This window comes from Atta cephalotes (assembly GCF_000143395.1).
Source record: "Atta cephalotes unplaced genomic scaffold scaffold00075, whole genome shotgun sequence".
Taxonomy (NCBI): domain Eukaryota; kingdom Metazoa; phylum Arthropoda; class Insecta; order Hymenoptera; family Formicidae; genus Atta; species Atta cephalotes.
In genome coordinates this window covers 298,904-320,270 of record NW_012130139.1, presented here as the reverse complement: position 1 = coordinate 320,270, position 21,367 = coordinate 298,904, and the positions used below count along the sequence as shown (strand labels likewise).

The 21,367-nt window shown below is 30.4% G+C and overlaps 4 protein-coding genes across 4 annotated transcripts in view; 2 read left to right on the top strand and 2 right to left on the bottom strand.

The window, feature by feature from the left end:
* LOC105624303 (solute carrier family 12 member 9) overlaps positions 1-1,796 on the bottom strand; it is a 4,260-nt gene extending 2,464 nt beyond the window's left edge. The window contains exons 1-5 of the mRNA XM_012205662.1: positions 1,529-1,796; positions 1,318-1,452; positions 668-1,005; positions 353-566; positions 16-289 (exon numbers count right to left, since the gene is read on the bottom strand). Of these exons, the coding sequence (XP_012061052.1) occupies positions 16-289; positions 353-566; positions 668-1,005; positions 1,318-1,452; positions 1,529-1,796 (1,229 nt within the window). The remainder of the gene's footprint in view (positions 1-15; positions 290-352; positions 567-667; positions 1,006-1,317; positions 1,453-1,528) is intronic.
* An 11,140-nt stretch (positions 1,797-12,936) lies between these two features.
* LOC105624302 lies at positions 12,937-17,253 on the top strand. Its single transcript, XM_012205661.1, has 6 exons — positions 12,937-13,148; positions 14,314-14,378; positions 14,635-14,893; positions 15,061-15,186; positions 15,460-15,739; positions 15,815-17,253. The coding sequence occupies exons 1-6, from the start codon at positions 12,937-12,939 to the stop codon at positions 16,850-16,852; spliced, it is 1,980 nt and encodes a 659-aa protein (XP_012061051.1). The 3' UTR covers positions 16,853-17,253.
* Positions 17,254-17,445: 192 nt separating this feature from the next.
* LOC105624241 (HEAT repeat-containing protein 3) lies at positions 17,446-20,266 on the bottom strand. The gene is made up of 6 exons (XM_012205600.1): positions 20,123-20,266; positions 19,739-19,999; positions 18,284-19,212; positions 17,895-18,189; positions 17,658-17,831; positions 17,446-17,568 (listed from the first exon to the last, which is right to left on the bottom strand). The coding sequence occupies exons 1-6, from the start codon at positions 20,264-20,266 to the stop codon at positions 17,446-17,448; spliced, it is 1,926 nt and encodes a 641-aa protein (XP_012060990.1).
* Positions 20,267-20,687: 421 nt separating this feature from the next.
* LOC105624240 (activating signal cointegrator 1) overlaps positions 20,688-21,367 on the top strand; it is a 9,774-nt gene continuing 9,094 nt past the window's right edge. Inside the window, 6 exon segments of the mRNA XM_012205599.1 lie at positions 20,688-20,755; positions 20,821-20,933; positions 21,024-21,077; positions 21,080-21,129; positions 21,207-21,233; positions 21,235-21,307. Of these exon segments, the coding sequence (XP_012060989.1) occupies positions 20,688-20,755; positions 20,821-20,933; positions 21,024-21,077; positions 21,080-21,129; positions 21,207-21,233; positions 21,235-21,307 (385 nt within the window).

The window sequence follows — 21,367 nt, the reverse complement described above, 5'->3', positions numbered from 1 at the left end:
ATTGTCATTGATTACATACCGAATACATTGTCTTTGGCCAATGCTTCCAATACTCTGCTAGAACCTATCAAATTGCTTAAACCAGCGCTAAATGTTGCAGTGAGAATGCCAACGGCGACAAATGGTGGCCACATATTGATTGGCATCATGTACATAAAGTTATTTTGCAGTAAAAAACGGCTAGTAGTAGCAGCCGTCAGTATAGATAGTAAAATATAACAAATAAACGTAAATAATACTGCAGATAATGTCCCACGTGGAATGTTTCGACCGGGATTTTTCAGCTCTCCTATTAATTGTCAAATTAATACATTACATGAAATGTAAAAATAAAAATAAAAGTTTTATTTACCGCTCATATTTGCTCCAGCCATTATCCCAGTTACACCACTAAACAATACACCAAAGACACTTGCAAAATCCGTCATTGTTCCTCCGCTCGAGTAATCAGCACTATAATTCGAATAGAGATTGTTTGAAAGTGTAGAAGACAAAAGACCCGTGTAACTTCCATTTACATGTTCTGTTACATTTTGTACCAATGTATTTGCATCTGGTATTGATATCTAAAAGTACGATAAATATTTATTGATCAAAAATTCAGCCAAATAAAATGTTAAATATATAAACAAAATATTTTGTATATTCAGCTCATAAAATTATTTACCTCTATTGCACCCTGAGTCAAAAAACTAATAAAAACACTAGCCAGACAGATACAGACAACTGCCAAAATTGCAACACTGGTTTTTGCAAACATTGCAGCTCCAATAAGACAAACTACAAGATTGGCAGTATTTAGTATAGAACAATATAAAAATCGCCACCATCGACCATCTGGGATGAGCCCAATTTTGCCGCTTAAATAACCAGACGGACCAAAGTTTTCAACCAAACCCTCAGCACATCCAGAAATGCAAAGCGCACTGGATACTATATTGGCCAAGAAAAAGAGAGTGCCAATAGAGCCGCCAAATTCAGGTCCTAATGTACGACTAATCATGACTGCATGTAAATTAATAGGAAAATATTTTTGATTTTTTTATTAAACTTAATGCTTTCATTGTTATAATTAAAAGTATTTTATAATGTACAGAAAAATAAATTTCTCTACTATCATAACTTATATAATAATTATATCAAATATGTAAGCAAAGTAAACGAATCTGCTGATAAGCTATCTTGAAATGATGAACTGGCATAGTTCATCTATCTGTCGGATAAATAAAGATAGATAGCTGTAGAACGAATAGAGTTTATTTAATGAAAATAATATGCAGCTGATATTATTGCTCAGAATAGAAAAAAAAAGGATACAGTAAGCGCCACCACCTTCTACAGCGCCATTAGTCGATATAGCACAGACAGATGCGACTGTGAATAATAAAATACCATATGCTATGATGAACTGAATTAATGTTACAAACAAACCTGCATTACCCACAATATATCCTGTAAAAATCATTAATTAGTATAATTAACAGATACTTATATTCTAGATATGAAACTTTTATAAATAACAGCTTACCCATTCGTATAAAAACTAAGGCACTGAACATAGACAGTGTAACTGGGCTGAATACACCAGCAAAAGTTCCCAATGTACGAGTGTTGTCCATACCAAGAGTACCAAACTCGACATAGCCATCTCCATCGGAATGTGACGTCCTTCCGATCTTAAAAATATTGCTTAGTCGTTGAAGCATATTTCTGCCATTGATCAAAGGAGCTTTTTCACTCGTAATCCTGATATGGACAGGTTCTGTGTTTGTCGAACCAACTTCTGATGCGATCATCTTAAATCACTGGATAAAAAATATAAGTTATAATTTAAAACTACATAAGATTGTTTTTGGGGTAAATAAAAACTTTACATTTTGCTCTCACTAGTAACAACATAACAGCTAATTGTATATGACGAAGAGGAAAAGGCGTTGTGTAGACATTTGGAGTAAAATTTACGCTCAACTACTACTGAACATAAAACACACTTACGCAACAAATTAGAGTAAATTTTCGGAATATCATTCACCCAATACTTCACTTGTGCGTATAAGAAAATACAAAAGAATATATATATATATATCCCACTTAGTCATACGATTATGATGTCACATTAAACTGAACGTCAACATTGTAATGTCAAACTTGCTGTTCGAAGATTAATAACCTTTCGTTATATTTAACATATCGTATATGCCTTCGTGTTTGAAATTAGGAATTTTCAGTTACAATATATACATGAGACATTTATATGATTCATTCGATATCAAAACGATTAACTTGAGATGTCAAACATGTATATAATAAACAATTATTAAAATCTGATAAATAATTTTTTTGAGAGACACGACCAGTGAATGTGAAAACAGGTTGGTAAATATAAATTGTATACATACGTATTTATAATAGGGAAAAAATTCCCTATTATACATAGCTACATTCACACAATTTAGTGATACTAAAAATTTCCGTTAGATAGCGCAACATTATTAAAGAACATTTAGTATCATAATAACATTCTTTGCGCTCTTTGCTGAATATTTTTCAAATATAATGAATTCGAATTCATTTTGTGTCTATTAAAATTTAATTATTTATCATATGAAGATTAGTGCATGTGTATATCTACATACATATGTATGTAATAAAAGGTACGTATAATAAATTAGAATTTTGTCATATTGCAATGAGATAATCGCGCGTTAACAATAATTGCGTTCTTCAATCATTTTACATGTTTCTGACATGATGAAGAAGCAGACGAAACTTCGGTAAGTAAATTTATCTACTAATTCAATAATTTAACGTGTGTGTGTGTACGTGTGCGTGTGTGTGTGTGTGTGGTGTGAATTTAGAAATTCTCTTTTTTCAATTTTTATTGAACAAAAAAATAAAAAACGCATACACACATATATATAAATTCTATTTTTTTTTAATTACATATTTTGTTATAATGTATATAATTATATTTTTATTAATTAATTGTCTTTGTTGTATGAATATTTCATATATATATATATATATATTATTTTTTTTTATTTCCATTTTTTATATTTTGTTATAATTGAACTACTCATAAATATGTAACAAATGATTCATAATTTGTCATAATTGAAATAATTCCAATTTTCGCCATTTCTTCTTTATCTTTTTGTTTATTAAAAACAGCATTTTTGTCTTCATATTATTGTTATTGCAAAACAAACAAATTTTTTTATATTTGTCAAAATAAAAATTAAATGTAATTTAACGATAAAATTCATGAGATATGATTGAGATAGATTGTTCAGCATACTTTCAGTTTCAATTTTTCCCTATCGATTGAAAGCTCGCATTCTTTTGCTGTATAGCTCGTTCCTCACAAATCTAAAATACATAATATTGTGTGACTGTTGTATAAAAAAAAATTCTATGAAAATATTCTTATCTATAACTTACACTGTATTAAATATTCTTAATATACTCCATTAAAATATTCGTATCAACTTATGAATAAATTCCATCTTTTGTATCTTTTTTGCGAGTATTTAATATTGTAACAAAAGAATTTTGTATTTCAAAATTAACTGACTTTATAATGAAGTAGCCAATGACCTAGATACTCCACCGGATCGGCCGGTTTCTTTGTTATAATTTCACAAAGAGCTTGGATCAAAGGTTTGCTGAAGACTCTTTTTAAATAGATGCTGTTCGATGACAATTGTTCGTGCAGACTATCAGATGATAAATTGTCAGATGTAGAATTACTAATAGAATCTTTGCTTTTATTGACTTTAATTTTTGCTTGCCATAGATCTTGCAAATTGTCGATGTCGTCCTCACTTAAATTCAGAGTTTTTAAAAGTCTGAAAAAGAATTAGGAAAAGAAAATAGAAAAATTTGCCATCAATTTCTTTTTAATATACTTATCATATTTAGTATTTTATATATTCTTTTCAATATTTTATATATTTTATTAATACAATGTACGATAATAAAATTTATTTTACAACATTTTGATGACTTGAAATTTCAATTCTGAATATGAAGAATGTCTAAATCTAAAATATCGATTCCAGCTAACCTGATATATTCATCCGTAAGACCAGTATCAATCAATTTCTCAATAAGATTTTCATTCAAATCTTTCTCATACAAAAATATCGCGATTTTTTCATCTATTTCTTTGTCTTTTTTAGTCTCTTCTACGTTCTTAGTTACTTGTATGTTATCTTCTACCGATTTTTCTTTCACCTGATCTTCCTGCTTAAGTATCATGTCTTCTTGTTGTTTCTCCAAAAACATATTACTGTTAATTTCTTGCATTTTTAATATTTTAACTTCTCCCACAACAAATTCTCAAGTAAAAAAAGTTTTTATTTTAAAGATTTCGGATTTAAGTTCTCGTATTATTTCGTAATGCATCTGTCTAATCATGATCGCATGATCATGTTCTAAATCGGTTCTAAATTCTTCTGTGAATGCAATAAGCAACCAATCAAATTTTGATTCAAATATTGAAAAACAATATGACAATATTATTTTTTTATATCACATAAAAAAATTACAGTTTGTGAAATTATAGAAAAAAATTGCTTTTTTATATATCATTATAATTATATTGCACATTTATTTCAGATTTTATAACAATTTAAATATTTTTACAAAAACGTTTTCCGATTTATGGATGCATTTAGATCTAAGTTTGGTTAGCTGTTTCGATATATGCTACAGCTATTATGCGTAGTTATATTTGTTTCCTTACATATTCATATGTGACTAATTGTAAAATGATTATGGTGAAAAGTTGAAATGAAAAACGTAAAAAATAAACTTAAAAAATAAATTGGACATTTTAATTTCATTTTTACTAACAAGTCATTTTTACTACAAGTCATCGAAAGAATGAAGTTTTGCGCAAATCATGCAGATGTTCGATTGATTTTCTTATGCTCTTATATGTGACACTAAAATCGAAAAAAATCGGGTGGGTTAACACGGCGAGGCCTTCATCGCGTTTAACAAACGGATCTTCCTGCACTTAAATTTGCATAGTTACCGAGCCATTACCATATGTATATATGTATATATATATATATATATATATATATATATGTCGACGGAGTCACGTATTCGCGCATCGAGAGAAGGATCTCAATTTCTGACCATTGTTATATAAGAATTAATGCTACGCGTTTTTAATATAGCGTTTTTCTACGCGATCTTTATAATTTATGTATGCACTTTTCAAGTTTGTGCATTTTACGTAACAGCCTTCTTTTTTAATACGATTTAGCAAATATTTAGACAAACATTCTTTATTTAAACAAATCACTTTTAGAGTTAACAATTTCATTGTCGCACTTTTTATAAAGCTTCGCGCAGATATCTTTAATCGCGTACTACGATTCATTTCTAATTTTATTATTCATATTTCTAATGTTATTATTCGTTTGTTCTATCGCATACTTGAATCAGGGAAAATAGGTCATCCAGAGTGCTTTATTAAAGTATCGCGAATCACTTCGTAATTCGACTGAGAAAATTATACGCACGTGATAAAGAAATCGTATTTCTATCAATTATTTCTCGATAACAAAAGAAAAATTATATGATTTATAAAATATTCTTAACATATTGAATGAAAACTTATTTTATTGATTAATATTAGCTTTGTGTAGGAATTTAAAATACTTTATTGTAATAAAAATTAGTGTAATAATTTATAAAGAATGTAATATAATTTTCTTCTCTTTATTTATTAACAATTCCATCCTAGTAGATCAATCATCAAAGGTGAAATCTGATGAAAGATAAAAGATCCTTTGCCGTAAACTTTTTGTATCATCGAGATCATCTCATAATTATTTTCAATAGCGAGTTTCATTGCTCTTGAAAGCCAGCTCCATTATGCTTATACACAATGCTTGAATTATAGAATAATAAAGAGAGGGAGAGAGAGAAGTCTAATGATTTCAAAAGATTCACACAAGATCTATCTCAAGGCGCTGATACGCAACGATATTTTATTTTGTGAATTTATTTTGTGAATTTCTTCGAAATTCACTAATATTGCACTAGTAAAAAAATTTGTTTCCCTCACATTTTTTCCCCTCAGATTCTATTAATTATAAAAAGTTTAGACGTCTATCGCGAATATTAAGAACGAACTGAATAAAGTTGCACGATAAGTACTATCTTATCAGTTTGACGATGTAATCAGTACAGAATACAGAATTGAATCGCGATATAGTATGGGATAAATCGTTTGCATCTGACAATAGGTTTCTTGCAATTGTGAAATGAATTAAACATCATGAAGTTAAAATAAAGTAATTGAAATTTGAAGTTTCTTTCAAATACGTGCTGTTAATTACAAATTTACAAAGTATTATTCAGTGATGCGTTCCTATCTATAGAAAAACATATCATACGTTACTTATAGCGCTTCGTGTCACTCACGACGTTGTCATCGATCGAAATACATTCGGTATGCAGATATCGCTTTTATTGAAATCACTGCCTTATTTTGCGATAACCGTGACATGAAGAGAATATCAAGAAAAAAGATTAAACTCTAACTTCTGCAATTCCACGTTTCTGTATTTACATCATAGATAAAATAGCTTTGCGACAACATATATTCACGTTATCGTAAATTTTTTATTCAACGCTATATTTACTTGACTTTAGTTGAATATTGCCAACTAAATATTTATTAAATATAAAGAGATATTTATTCGATACAAGAAATGTTAATTTAATTTAACAATCATTTTTTTTTATTGGACAAATATTTACTTACTGTAAGTAAATGTTTAGTTGGCAGTATTGAACTAAACATTCATTAAAATTAACTATATTTTTTTTCTCAGTGTACATACTAGCTTCTATCATCGGTAGCGCCGTCATTTTGGATGCAAAAAATACAAAAAAAATTTTTTATGGACTTTAATATATGCACTAACCAGTACTTTAATTTGATTTTATATTAAATTATTTTTTTTATACTAAAAAAAAATCGTTGAATTTATTGCTGTTTTTAGATCCGCTATTGTGGCCGTATCCCTCAAATAAATTTAGATAGTATTTTATCGAACGAAAAATTATTAGATTTAATTTGCAAATGCTTTGAAGTTTCTCAATATAAAATTGTGTGCATTTTTACTCAGAAGCTGTCTTTTCTTATGCAACTTTCCAAGCCAGTTCCACTAACGCCTACCTGTGCGATAAACATGCATCCTGCGCCTAGCAAATGTACGAGCTTGCATTCAGTCAGCATTAGTCAGCATCGGTAACATTGCGATTTATTAAGCGAATATTTGATAGAAATTTTCACATTTCCAATTTTTTAATTATACTCATTCATTCTTTATTGGCCAAATATTTCCCCCCCCCCCCCTCCAGAAATCTAAAGTTCTCCACAAATTTATAAATAAAATACTTTCACTTATGTAATACTAATGTTTTCATAATTTGCTGTAAACTTTTTTTTACTGATTGACAATTTTTAAAAAAATTTATTTATTATATATTACATTTATTTATTGATAAAAAGATTATACATAAAGGTAGCATGACAAAACGCTAGTTGACAAAAAATTAACGTAAACGTTTAATCTTAATAATAACTCTCGTAGGAATAAGAATCTAAAGATAGTTGGTGCTTAAAATTTATGATTCAAATTTTTCGCGCTGAGTATACGATCGACCAATCTGATCTCAGCATTGAGCGCGGCGCGAAATTCATGTGTATGCGAAAATGATCGAAGATTCCCGAATGTCATCGCGATGTGTTGCCCACATCAGTCGCAGATAGCCGTACAGTACAAGCCGCACTCACTAAACTCACTCACCGCAGTTGGCCGGCGTGGCTCGTACTAATAGGAGGGAATTTGTATTATTCGTCCATTCACAGTTTCGCACGTTGTTGAACTTTGATTTACGTCCCCGTGTGTCTTTCACTCAATCGTGATTGAGGAGTTACGTGAAAGTGCTTTCATGCTTTGTTAAATCGCCTCTTGCAAGAATTCGAGCACTCGTACGATCAGCGTACACGCACACTTATGTAAGTACGATGACTTAGACAGATCGAATCTTTTATTATAGGTAACGCGCAAGTAGCGCGTATATCGAAATGTAAATTTCTATTTCGTTTTGCTTTTGACGCCGCGCGTTTTTTGACACGATATGAATCGTTTTACAGATAGTTGCAGCCCTGCGAAATGTTGGGCGCATTTATACAGGTCCAAGTATAATAAATTCTAATGAGCTTTTAGAATGGATAAAATACCGATGATATTTGGAGTTGCCTTATTGGAGACACGAAAATCGAATATATATATATTCACGCCTGTGGCTTAATATTAGCATAAATTCACGTTTGTGATAACGTGGTAAAGTGATTCGCGCGACTTGGCGATAGAAATGCGACAACGTATAATAATCGTTGCAAGTCACTATGTTATCGTCATACCTAAAAATTGCCAATGAGATAATAACGACAAACTCCACAAATTTTTAAGCGAATTACACGCGTTTCGTTAGTTTTATTTCTTTTGGTTCTCCATGAAATAATGCGAATCCTTGACCTATCTTGTTCGTAATAAAATTATTAATGACTTATATTCTATGTATATCTGCTCACGCGATGGAATCCATCAAGAGCGATATTTCCGAATACTTTCCCGATTCCGACGACCTGTATCGAGATTATAAGTTACAATGAGATTCTATTTTCGGACGGCTCGCGCGTTATTGAAGCTTCTCTCTGGGGTTTAAGAATCGGTAGTTATACGCTAACTTTGATTAAAAATTGCAACGATGTGATAACAAATTTTACGACTTTTTAGAAACCTGTGGCAAAACCAATCGATGTAGCTGTCTTAATGATAGCTTAGCACGAAATGCATATTCATGTCTTATAGCATATGCATCAGCGATGAAGAAATATTAATAGCTGCTTCTCTATCTGTATTACATTTATTTCGATTTTATTATACAACTTATAGATAGAAAACTTTAGAGAAAAATAAATAAAATCGTTGAGTATCTTATTGACGTTTAGAGATAACATTATCAATGCACGTCTTTAGATATAAACAATACAAGAAATACGATTTCGCAGTACAGCAGTTTCATGGAAACTATAGGTAAATCGATTTTTCTTCGAGAAAGTATTCCGATTGTGCCTTTACTTTTATCATCAACTTTTCAAATCCGTTTCGCGAGTTGTAATAAATAGAGATACAGAACGTAGCTTTTCTAAGACTGTAATTAGTTTATCTATTGTAACAAAAGAAAAACACGTCATTTGGGAAACACGTATGATAACTGTAATGTTCTTGAGAAAAGAGCGATCGTGGGGTTCATGACATAATTCCCCGTTAAATTTCCCAAGATCTAAAAATATCTTTAGTGAAATAGAACGGCCGCACTTCTGAATCGGAGCCAGAAAATCGCTGCGTTTTCACTCAAGACATGATTATCACTTTTCTCACTTTTAATAAAACTTTCCAAGTTTTCTTAATCCTTTCGAACTTTCCTTAGCCATTTGGACCTTGCACCGATGACTGTATGATGCACATTGCACACTCATGTTCATTCATGTCAAATTTAATCGTCTTGCATCTCTTTTCCATACATAGAAATAAAATTCTTTTCTCAATTTATTCTTGCGAGCAAGAATATTGTATATTGACGATATTGTAATATTATTTCATTTTTCGAATATATTAGATATACATATTTTTTATATTATACATATATATTTCACATTTTATATATATATTATAAGAATTATATATTAAAGCTAACTTCCAAGAAAAAATTGTCGAAAAAATTCAGAAAAAGGTTGAGTAAAACATCTAAGAGCTAAACAAAGAGATAAATTCATTACGGAATATTTATTTATCACCAAGTCTCTATACGTGTCTTTTAATCCCAACACGATGATTCTAGTGAACCAATGAAAAAGAGATAAGTTGCATTGTCGTCCATGCGAGTTCAGTTGCACGATGAGTCATCGGCCAAATTTAACTTAGACATCGCGTATCAATTATACACAGCTGGTAATTAAACGGAACGTCGATCGTAATCATCAATTCCATTTCGTTATTACAATCTAAATAACAATTTGCTGCTAACTTAATATAAACTTAATATAAACTTATCAGTGCATAAAAAATTATCTTGCGTTTGTCAATATACAGCGGATACCAGCATTTTGTTATCTATTTATTTTAGCTATTCAGTTTCGAGATGGTGTCCGACAGGTAGATACTTTCTTTTCGCAGTTTTATCGAAATCAGCGATCGATTCCTCGTCATCGTATGCTCTGATTAAATCACGTGCGAGAGAGCATTTGCTTGTATTAGCGAAATACTTCTTGTCAACAGTGAGAGATTAGATTAAATCTCCTCTTTGCACAATCAAATTTGCTGAGTGGTAGATCTTTGAAATAATTTTACTTGTTGCGTCCTGAAATATACTGTACAGATAAATTACAATCGGAATACAATTTATCGGAAATAAACGTATTTGGCAAATAACACACACAAAAAAAATGTCGCATACTTATTTTTTTTGCAAAAGGAACTAGCTTCCAACTCTTTAGTACCTTCTTATTATGTTAGCGACATGCTCTATTCGTTTCTCACAGATATGTACTATATGTTGCATTGTAGAACGGCCAGTACATAAGCAACGGGAAAACGACGCGTGTTAACTCGATATACAAGGAGATCTTTTTTCAACGCTCACGTGCTATGATGAATTGCGAAACTTGTGCATTATATAGTTACATCATAATCGGCGATTAATCGATTGCGACGTTCATAATAATAATCTTCCTACAAATGTATAAAGGTATCCCCGTCTCCTTATTCCATCTTCTGACAACTTTCAAGTTGATTTTATCATAATTTAGGATTGAAAAATTAATTAATGATTTTTAAATTAATAGAAATAAATGTAAATAATGGAAATTCTATTTTCTATTAAATTAAAATAGTTTCTATTTACAGACAGATTCGCAAAATGTGCAGATTAATTAATATCAAATTAATATTAATTAATAATCAAATCAATATTAATTAATAATATTAAAGAAGATCGTAATATCTCGAGATATTTAATTTTATAAAATTAATTTTATAAATATCTCGAGATATTTAATTTTATGCACAATTTTATATGATTATTTCATGTATGATGACCTTCCTTGATATTGTTGCTAGGGAAACGTCAATTCCAAATTCCAAATTAAGTTAAAGAGAATTCAAAGGTGAAAGGTCTGGGACACCTTGTATAACTGACTCCCGCCAGACGATCATACGAGACGATTCTAATCACTATTGAATAATTACAAATCTTATAATAAAAAGTTCACTTAGATTAATATATTCCAAAACAAGATTCGTATTTATTTAAACAAGTATAATTTAATAGAATACTTTCTACAACGCGATTTATCGTTCGTCAATATTAAGCTTTTTGCGCAGAAAAAGATGTGGCACTATAATTAATTTAATTGAAAAAAAGAATACGTTCGATTGATTAATATTTCGTTTTTCTTTATCTTGCAAAATATATTTTTTTTACTTACTGTATTACTGCATCTGTATATTGTTAATAATAATACGAAGACTTTTGCATTTGTGAATGTGATCAGTGTGTGACAAGTATTAGCATAAAACCTTCAAGCATGTTTTGCATTTTGTCGTACGTTGCTCATCATTCGTCGCAAAATAGAATAGAATATATACGAATCGTATTCGAAACTTACACACAATCGAACAATTTCAAATCGCGATGCAGTGCACGAATTGAACAAAACGGAGCGCGAGCGCGGTGAACTAATTGAGCTAATTGCATTTGTTAGACACTATTTGTACGTGCCGATTCATGCGATGCATTTTAGTCCGATGTATGTACATATTCGCGGCGTTCCTCGCGTCACAAAGCCTACCAAGAAGAACATCAAGATTTTCGAAACATCAACCTTTTTATTTAAAAAGTCTTCAAATTACTCAAGCAAATTATTCATAAAATCTTGACGAATTGAAATATGATACATAATTTTCAAATATTATAATCGTGTATGTGTCTGTATATTAAAATAAGAAGAAAAGTTGTATTTTTGATTGAAGACGGTAGGGAAAAAATTAAATTAATCTATCGCGCTATATGCAATCGAAAAAACGAGAGACGCACTTTGCACACAGCAACATTATGCAAACGACATGCATACAGTTACGTATTGTAATCCAGCAGACGTTAGAAGATATGACACATTGTAATCCAGCAGACGTTAGAAGATGTCTTGTTAACCGGGTTAACGTGACGCGAGAGTGTTTATAGCTTTTTATTGTCATTGGGTTAACAAATTAATCCATTGTCACTCAGCGGTACTGATCGACCATTTATCGGTTCTATTATTTAATAGGTCGGGTCACTCGATTTGAACCGAGCAATTGTCATAACGATGAATACACGCACGCATATCCAGCAATTATATCGCTCCAAATTGCTTTCCTCTCATCCATCGCTTAGCACTCATCAAACTGATGACGATAATTCATCAATGTAGTAATTAATCGCGAATGTTTTGACAAACTTCATCGTTCTCGCATGATTTGAGCAGGGAAATATTATATTATCTTAATTACATTTATTTAATTGATTTTAATTATAATTTTACTGCATGTTTTGTTTTAAATATTTTTATAATTATACACAATTTGTCTCTTAAATTTTTTTCGCACGCCATATACTTAATATATTAAGTATATGAAGATTTTTAATATTCAAATTCTTAATATAGATTATTTTCATGAAATTAGCTTGCAGAATTGCGGCAGTAGCTATGACAAGAAATCGATGACCTGTATGTGAAACTTTCCAAGATATTTCGCTTAATACCTTTCTTGACGATCGAAATTTGACGGATGAACCATGTCGTCGTCGTCGTCGTCGAGGCCCAGACGACCTAGCGTATCGATCTATGATTATCCGGAACATCTGAATCCGTTCAACGATGACACGACAAATTCTCAGTCACAAGTGCATCACGAGGGTAAATCATCAAAAGATTCCAAGCACAAATTCTGGACGTTCGGCAAAAGCCGAAAGAAAAGATCAAACAGCTTCTCGATCAAATCGACTTGGTGAATATATTTTCAAATAAAATAATATTCTTAGTCATACAATTTCTTTGTGAAGCGCTAATAAAATATATACAGTGATAGCGTGAAATTTTTATTTATAATTTTTATATATTTAATATTATGAATGAATAACAGCGTCTCGATATATTATGAAATATAATACACAGTACTACAATAAAAGAGTTATGGTACATTTTTTCAGCAAATCATTTCTCGCACTTTCGCATTATTTACGTGATTAACAAAATACTTTCGTCAAAATTAAATTAAGTTCCAGTCTGATTAGCAATCAGAATAATCAAACTAATCAGAGCTGCGCGAAGAAACCAAAGAATTTGCGCTGCGAACATCTGCGTTATTGAATCGAAAGTTGAATTAACACGCATTGCAAGTACGTACAATAACGAATATAAGTGTGCTTCAAATTATCTGCCGTGATCGTCGACAAAGTGGAAGTGATTAGAGATATTAGTGGAATGAACGTCATGAACATAATCAATGTTTTTAACTGCATATGTGCATAGGAAGGCATTGTCATTCATCACATACGTGGCGTTTTAAAAGATTTGCCTCTTTTTTTTTAGTTTTTGCGCGATAAATTTATAATGTTTATATGAATTTTTCGCTAAAGGCATTCGCTCGACATTCAAATCGAATAGATATAAAAAGAATATGTTTGTGAAACAAGTATCACTGGATATACACGACATTCCTTGAACATTTCATGATTATTTTTAAATTTGCAAAGTAATGTCGTAATTCAATTCCGACTTGGATCCTTAATCGACACAATCGACGAAAATTTACAGAACAAAATTTACAGTTGGTGACGTAGCACGTTAAATTTTCTAACATATGTCTCAAGTATGTCAAATGATAAACCGCGCAATCTCATCATCTTCGCGTGTGCGTAAATGCTGCATAGATCCGTTAAGACGCAAAACGCACAACGTGATTATTATTGTCGCTTACTTTAAAATCAGAGCGTTTCTAAATAAATAATATATTATTTTAATTTTATTAAGTAATTATAATTTTAGCATGTAACGTAATCTTAATGTAGGTAATTTAAATATCATCCATTTTTCTTTTTTTCTGTTATAATTTAATAAAGTAATAATATAGTTAATATGATAATCAATTCAATATCGATTCTTATGTTTAGGAATGGTTTGTTCGGAAAACGAAAAGAAACTTCAGAATCGGAAAAGAGATCGACGATTACAACAGGTTTGTCTATTTGAATTAAACTTACAAAACGCTCATTTAAATTACAAGATAAAAATATTTAAATTAATTAATGCGTTAGAAAGTGTATGATTTTAATAATAAATGCGGAATTTATTTTCCAAACTGTTTTAAATGTACATTTTTAAGGGATTTGATTTATTTCACAATTATATATTCCTATTCATATATTTAATTTAATATAATTATAATTAATAATAAACTTGTAAAATAAAATGCAACTTACCACATATTGTAGTTTCGACTACGTACAAAAGAGAGCCTTACGACAGCAAACCGACAATATCTTCGCGATTGTCTAAAGATCAACAGGAATTTGATGAAGCCTTAGGAACTTTGACAAGAAGAAGGAAATACACTTTCGACGATAATACCTCGAGATATAGCTCGAATTTAACGGTAAACGGGGATCCTGCTAGGATTTATGATGTGAATCCTCAAAATACTACAACTTCTATCATGAGCGTCGATCTCACTCCGAAACCACCAGCCAGAAGGTAAACTTTGCACGATTAAAGACTGTAGCTATATTTGAATCTCTGTTGATCCATGATTTTTTAGAATAGAATAATGGAATAATTTTATGATATCTAAATTTAAAAGATGTATCCGAAGAAATATTTCTTTTATGAACAAAATTAAATTTTCAATATTTTTTTTCCAGATTTGGACAGGTGAGCCCAAGACCGACGGACAAGATACCATCTTTGGATTTCGAAAATAAGCAATCCAAACAAAATGGTAGTGTTAATTTTCACGATAAATCGGAAGAAATCCCAATTCCGCCAATGTAAGCTCCTCTATATATATATATATATATATTTTATTTTTATATCTCTCTCTATATATATATATATTATTTTTTTTATTTTTTATAGATATTCTGATAGTTGCAATAGTTCGAAACTTTAGTTGCAGTTTAAATATTAAACGATAAAATAATCCTTTTCGATAATATGTAAAATAATTCCTTGTTATAAAACGTTAAATACAAAAACAAATACCTATTTTTACTCGAGATAAAAAAATTTTGCTTTTACAATATTCGCAATTTTTTTTCCAGGCGAAGATTCGGCAATAGATCATCACAAAGATTGAATGGAACCACATTGGATGCTGAGGAAGATTCGATCAATCGATCCGCTAACATTAGCTTGAGAGATGAGAATGAAAATATGCCCGAGGATTATGTTTTTAAGAGATTCAATCAGGACGCTGTGAGAAAATCGAATTTATCCATCAACAGCTGTATATCCGTTACCAGTACGACAAGTGCGTACGGTCGCAAAAAACGGAGAGCACCGCAGCCGCCAAAACAGAAGGAACATTTGGATACCCCTCTGGTATAATTATGTGGATGATATTTAATAAATGATCGTAATAAATACAATATTTATGTAATAATTATGTTTTCGCAGGAAGGTTATCAATCTGCAGCGGAAGCCAATAAAACAGAATTCATATCAGAAACGAGTAAACTTGAACTCCGAATAACCGAGCCGATCGATATTACCAGGATCACAAAAAATAACGATGAAATGAAAAATTATGAAGAATTGAGCGATACATCGCCGCGAAAAAAAGAAAAGCAAACCGAATTACATCCGAAAATTACGGAGAACATGACTGACGACACTTTGAATAATAATGATAGGAAAAATGAAACATGTGATATTTCTAAAGACTACGAATATGAGAAGAAAGAAAGGGAGGATTCTTCAAAGGAAAAAATAATGTCTAACTCTAATGAAAGATCAGAGAAAACTGAATCTGAAACGAGAATAACTGAGAAATCAAATAAGGAGGATACAAATATCATTGCTGACGAAATATCATTGCCTATCGAAAAAGATTCCGTAGATGTAGAATATAGGAGAACATCTCAGGAAAAAATCGAAATTATCAAGGATGTTGAACAAAAATCTGATGAAGTTTGTCTGAGAAAAAAAGATTCATCTAGCACGTTATCACGAAGCGACAGTTTTTCCGTAAAAGAAGAAATTGAAAAAATTGAAAAGCAGATTAAAGCATTAGAAAATAAAAACGCATCTAAAGAACAAGAAGATATCGATGATACATGTTACGATGATTCGGTAACGAATACTAGATTATCTATCGAAGCAAATCGTCGGCACTTTTTCGAAAATATGGTAGACGGACCATCTGGTCCAATTAAGTTGGAATTTAAGAAATTACCACGTGAGCAAAAGGATATACACTTGGTCAGATTAACGGATGCACCAATACCAATCGCAGCGTCTCGTGACCCAGTAAAGGTGATCGAACTACACATCTCCGAACCGATCAGGCATAAACCCGAGCTCTTGGATGAAATAAATCCCATACCGAAACCCAGAAGACACAGTGCGCTTAGTCTAAGAGACACAACTGAATCTAGATCAAAAGATGAAAGTAAAAGCTTAAAAGATGATGATAAGAGAGGAAAATCCTTCTAAAATTTTTAAGTTTCGTCCATATCTTTAGATCACACTTTTAGTCCATATCTTCCTAATAAAATTTTGTTGTTTCCGTGATTTCTATTGAAAGCATGATTGTGTTTAGGAATTTCGAAAATCTATTGTATTTTATATGAACTATTATTCAAAGACTGTAAGTACATTCTATATTATGTGTTTTCGTTTTTTTATTAGAGTGCAATGATTTCATACTAACGCGTCGAATATACTTTTCTGCAAAAATATTTGCTGCAGAGAGAATCTAGCATTTCTATTACATTACATAATTACAATGATAATTATGTATTGTCATTTATGTATTACTTCATTTCTGATATTTTACTGTAATATTTAACTATTACTTTCATTATTTATTAATATAAAATAAAGCATAAATTGTCATAGAACTATCTTGTGATAAAAATATATAATCCTACTTTAAATCTAAAATTTATAAAAGTACGCAGAAAATAGGAAGTGATAAGAGCAAAAATACATTTCTTGCTTTTCAAAAAATATGTCGCAAATTATTTATTATAAAAATATTTTCGTTCATATTTTTGTAATTCGAAGAAATCGAATAAAAATGACGTTTAACAACGTTTATTTTTAATTCCTATTCGCTTCTGTTTATATTTTATAAATCTCATTAGATTTGCGTTTACAGTCGATACTACTACCGTGCCATCTTGTAAATGTTTTTTCTGCTGATGCATCTGTAAAATAATTATATAAAAAAAATCAATATATTAAATATTTGATATAATAAATAAGAAATAATATGCATTTGTAAAATAATATGTACTTTGCTTTTGAAATGTGGCATTATGGATAACAATCTCGGGACTAATTTGATATCTGCTGCTAAATGGTCAGTCTCATCTTCTGCATATATATCCATTAATGCATCTATACATTCTGCTATAACCCACACTCTAGTTTCAGTTTTAGAGGTGTCTAATAAGAATGTGGAAACAAGCTATCGGAAATAAATAATTGATATACTTGGATAGAAAATCCAAAGAAACACAAAAATAGTTACCTTTATCGCTTCGTAATTCTTGGAATCTTGTGAATTATTTTTATTCAACATAATCTGTACTAAATTGCAGAGCATTCTTATCATATTGATGCGAACATTTATACTGACACATTGTTGTAAGTCATTTAACATTAGCTGAATATCGTTACAAGTTAACTGATTTAATTCGACGACATTCGCTTGTTCTTGAATTAAACGTTGAAGAATAGCTCTCATGGCAGCAGTACTTGCTTCTGCAAGTTCAACATCCTTCTTGATGATCTGCTTAAACTCTGTGGAAATATCTATCCATTTTCTGGATTCAGAATATCCAAAATTAATAAAAACCAATAAAATTATAATAGAAAAGAAATGCTTATTATTATGCAAAGAATTTGACAATAATCTACCTAAATAAATTATCAACTCCTCCAAAAACATCAACCTCTATATTGGGTAATAAATTGTTTAAACATAAATAAGCTGTGTATTGAATGTTGTAAAATTGCTTCAATGTAGCTTTTCCTTCATCAGTTTGATCTAATATTTCCTGGTTATTTTTATCTATCACAAATTTAGTCTTATTCCAAATTTTATCAATTAAGCTACAAGTGTTTATGACTTCAACTAACTCCACTGGAAATGTTGATGTTATTTTCAAATCTTCATTCATAGAGTCATCATCCAAACATTCAGACTCAAGCTCCATTGTTTCAAAATCATCAGTATCAGAATCGATTTCATTGTCCTCACATTCAAAACATAAATTTGCTAAAATCTGTAAAGCTTGTTCTTGCATTTCCAATATCTTTTTATTTTCTTGTACCTTTTTTCTTTTGTCGTTCGAAGAAGCATTGCTTTCATGTGGTAGGATAGACGTTAAGCAAGACAAAATTTGTCCATGATCAATTGCAAGTACATCAGATAGTATCGACAACACTTTACGAAAAACATGTATCTGGTTGTTATCAGTATAATTACTGATATTGATTAATACATCAGCTACACAAGTTTTCAGGAACAATATGTTGGAAGCGATCTTATCGTCTGCTTTTAAATCCAATAAACTAGACAAAAGTAACTCATTCTGTTTAATTTTATTAATGGCGGCGTCATTCTCATCAGACAAGCAAATCAGGGATTGTGTAACGATCGTGACAATCTCTGATCCATAAACGTCAATATTTAAAAACTTTATTAAAAGTGATACCAAATCTTCGTCATTAACACGCTTAATTGCACTCTCATTATTTGCGCATAATATCCGTAATAAACTAACTGCTTGAACAAAAGTCACTTTTTTGTCTCTATTTTCTTCTGGTATCCAATCTGAATAGTACTACAGATAAAAAATTTATTTAATTTTTAAATATATTGTTACAAATTGTTATAATCAATTTCAATTCATTTTATGTATTAAGATATACGTTATATATAGAGATATTATATGGGATGTCATATGGCTCCATGTGAGAGCGACAAACTCATAACTAGCAGATCACGAGTTCAAGTCCCGCATCTTATATATATATATGAGGAAAATTTTCATAATCCGTATTGAAGTTTATCATACTATTCATTAAAGAATGAGGATTAGGAATTGAAAATTATAGAATTCAACCAATCAGATCGAAACGGATTAAAATTAATTATTTAATCCGTTGAAGTCTAATCTCTAATTCACACTCTTCAGCCCCTGAGATACTTAATGTGACATAGACCTTAATGGAAGTTAAAGGAACTCTTTAAATGACTCTGACTAGATTCAGACATACAGGAACCGATATAGTCTTACTCATCTCTTCTATTATTACTATTACTACTAGATATTATAATATATATGAAACAATATAAATATTTTATACCTGTCTCAATAATACAGCGAGAGGAGTTATAATATCATCTTTGACTAGATCATTGCACACTTCCTCTCTACCATTTTCAGCAATTTCCCGTAAGGTATGTGCAGTATTCATTTGTATAGCGGTATTATGATCTAATAACAATGGACCAATTATTTTTGCAATTCCATCTTTAGCGATATGTTTCACCATAGAAGAGTCACAAGACATCGAGGCCAATATTTGCAGAGCAGATAATTTTTCTTCGAGATTACACGACTGTATCTAGATAGAGAAAAAAATATTAAGAGACAAACCTTTTTAATATATCTTGTTAATTCTTATCAATTTCATTAACATAATTTTATTAAATAACATAATTGATATTGCATCGATAAAACTACTCACATCATTGTAAACGTTATGCAAAATCTTTTCCCTATCTCCTTCCCCAAGTTCCTCATTCAATTCCTTATCAAACTCCTGAACGGATTGTAATCCAGTGGGATTTTCTTTATGAAGTTTTCGCCGGTGCGGTTTCTGCTTACCCATCACTGTAAATAATTGGCTATTTGAAAAATCAAATATATTCAAGTTTAAGTCTACTTTAAAGAGGTTAGACAAGTGCACACACGGAACAAGTGCATATAATTGATCCAAGTTTATCTGACACCTTTAGTTAATTTCGCAAAACTTATAATTAAGCCACTGCATTATCAATAATGAATAATATACATTTCTGTATTATCAACAAAACATTTATGTATTGCACGACGTAATAACGATACAACGCCACTGATAGATACGGTATATACTGCACTATCTAAATGCAAACATATTTTTTATCGAATGATGATTGAAAGATCACATCGAATCATATCTGTATGGTATATATTTTCGATATATTTATTGTTATATATTGTATTGAAAATTATCCAAAATTATCATTCATTTATCATCATTTAAGATAATCATGGAGAAATGGATGCAAGAGAAGTTGTCGGAATTATTGGATTTTCCAGTTTCAGATGATCTGACCCAGTAAGTTTAGTGGATAATAAAAATCTATATTTGCATAATATTAATTATTGTTATCAATTTTTTAGGTTTATTCTGCAGATAGAAAATGAAAGAGACTTAGACGAATACTTTTCAACCTTATTGAATAATGAAAATCCAATTCACAGACAATTTGTAACAGAATTGAAAAAGAGACGTGGTGAGTAATAACTAATATTATATAGATATGTTCTGGAAAACCACCAGATCATTGTTAAATTATTATATTTATTTATATACGTTGTTTCAGCCTCTTATAATAATCAAACTGGATACAAAAAGATAAATGACGGTGATAATATACCCAAAAACAAAATGATAAGAAAAGAGGAAAACAAAGGGGAAAAAATAACCAAGTATATAATCTGTTTTTCCAGAGGATAATAAGTAAATTGAACAACTTGTTTGAATATTTTGTGCATTATTTTTGCAGGTGCAAGAAGCTGTAAAACTAGAGCCAAAAATCTGAAAAGGTGGAAAAGAAAAAGACTAAAATTTGTTAATTATTGTCTCACGGAAATATTCTCTTGAAAGGTATTTATATAATAAATTTGTATATATGTATATATATATATATATATATATATATATATA

Bases quoted from the DNA above. Each gene is read 5' to 3' on its own strand.
- LOC105624302 (XM_012205661.1), top strand. From the start codon at position 12,937: ATGTCGTCGTCGTCGTCGTCGAGGCCCAGACGACCTAGCGTATCGATC. The intron at 13,149-14,313 runs GTGAATATATTT...TCTTATGTTTAG, and splicing joins TTCTCGATCAAATCGACTTG to GAATGGTTTGTTCGGAAAAC. The intron at 15,187-15,459 runs GTAAGCTCCTCT...TTTTTTTTCCAG, and splicing joins GAAATCCCAATTCCGCCAAT to GCGAAGATTCGGCAATAGAT.
- LOC105624241 (XM_012205600.1), bottom strand. From the start codon at position 20,266: ATGGGTAAGCAGAAACCGCACCGGCGAAAACTTCATAAAGAAAATCCC. The intron at 17,832-17,894 runs GTAACTATTTTT...TATTTCCGATAG, and splicing joins AGAATTACGAAGCGATAAAG to CTTGTTTCCACATTCTTATT. The intron at 17,569-17,657 runs GTACATATTATT...ATTATTTTACAG, and splicing joins TGCCACATTTCAAAAGCAAA to ATGCATCAGCAGAAAAAACA.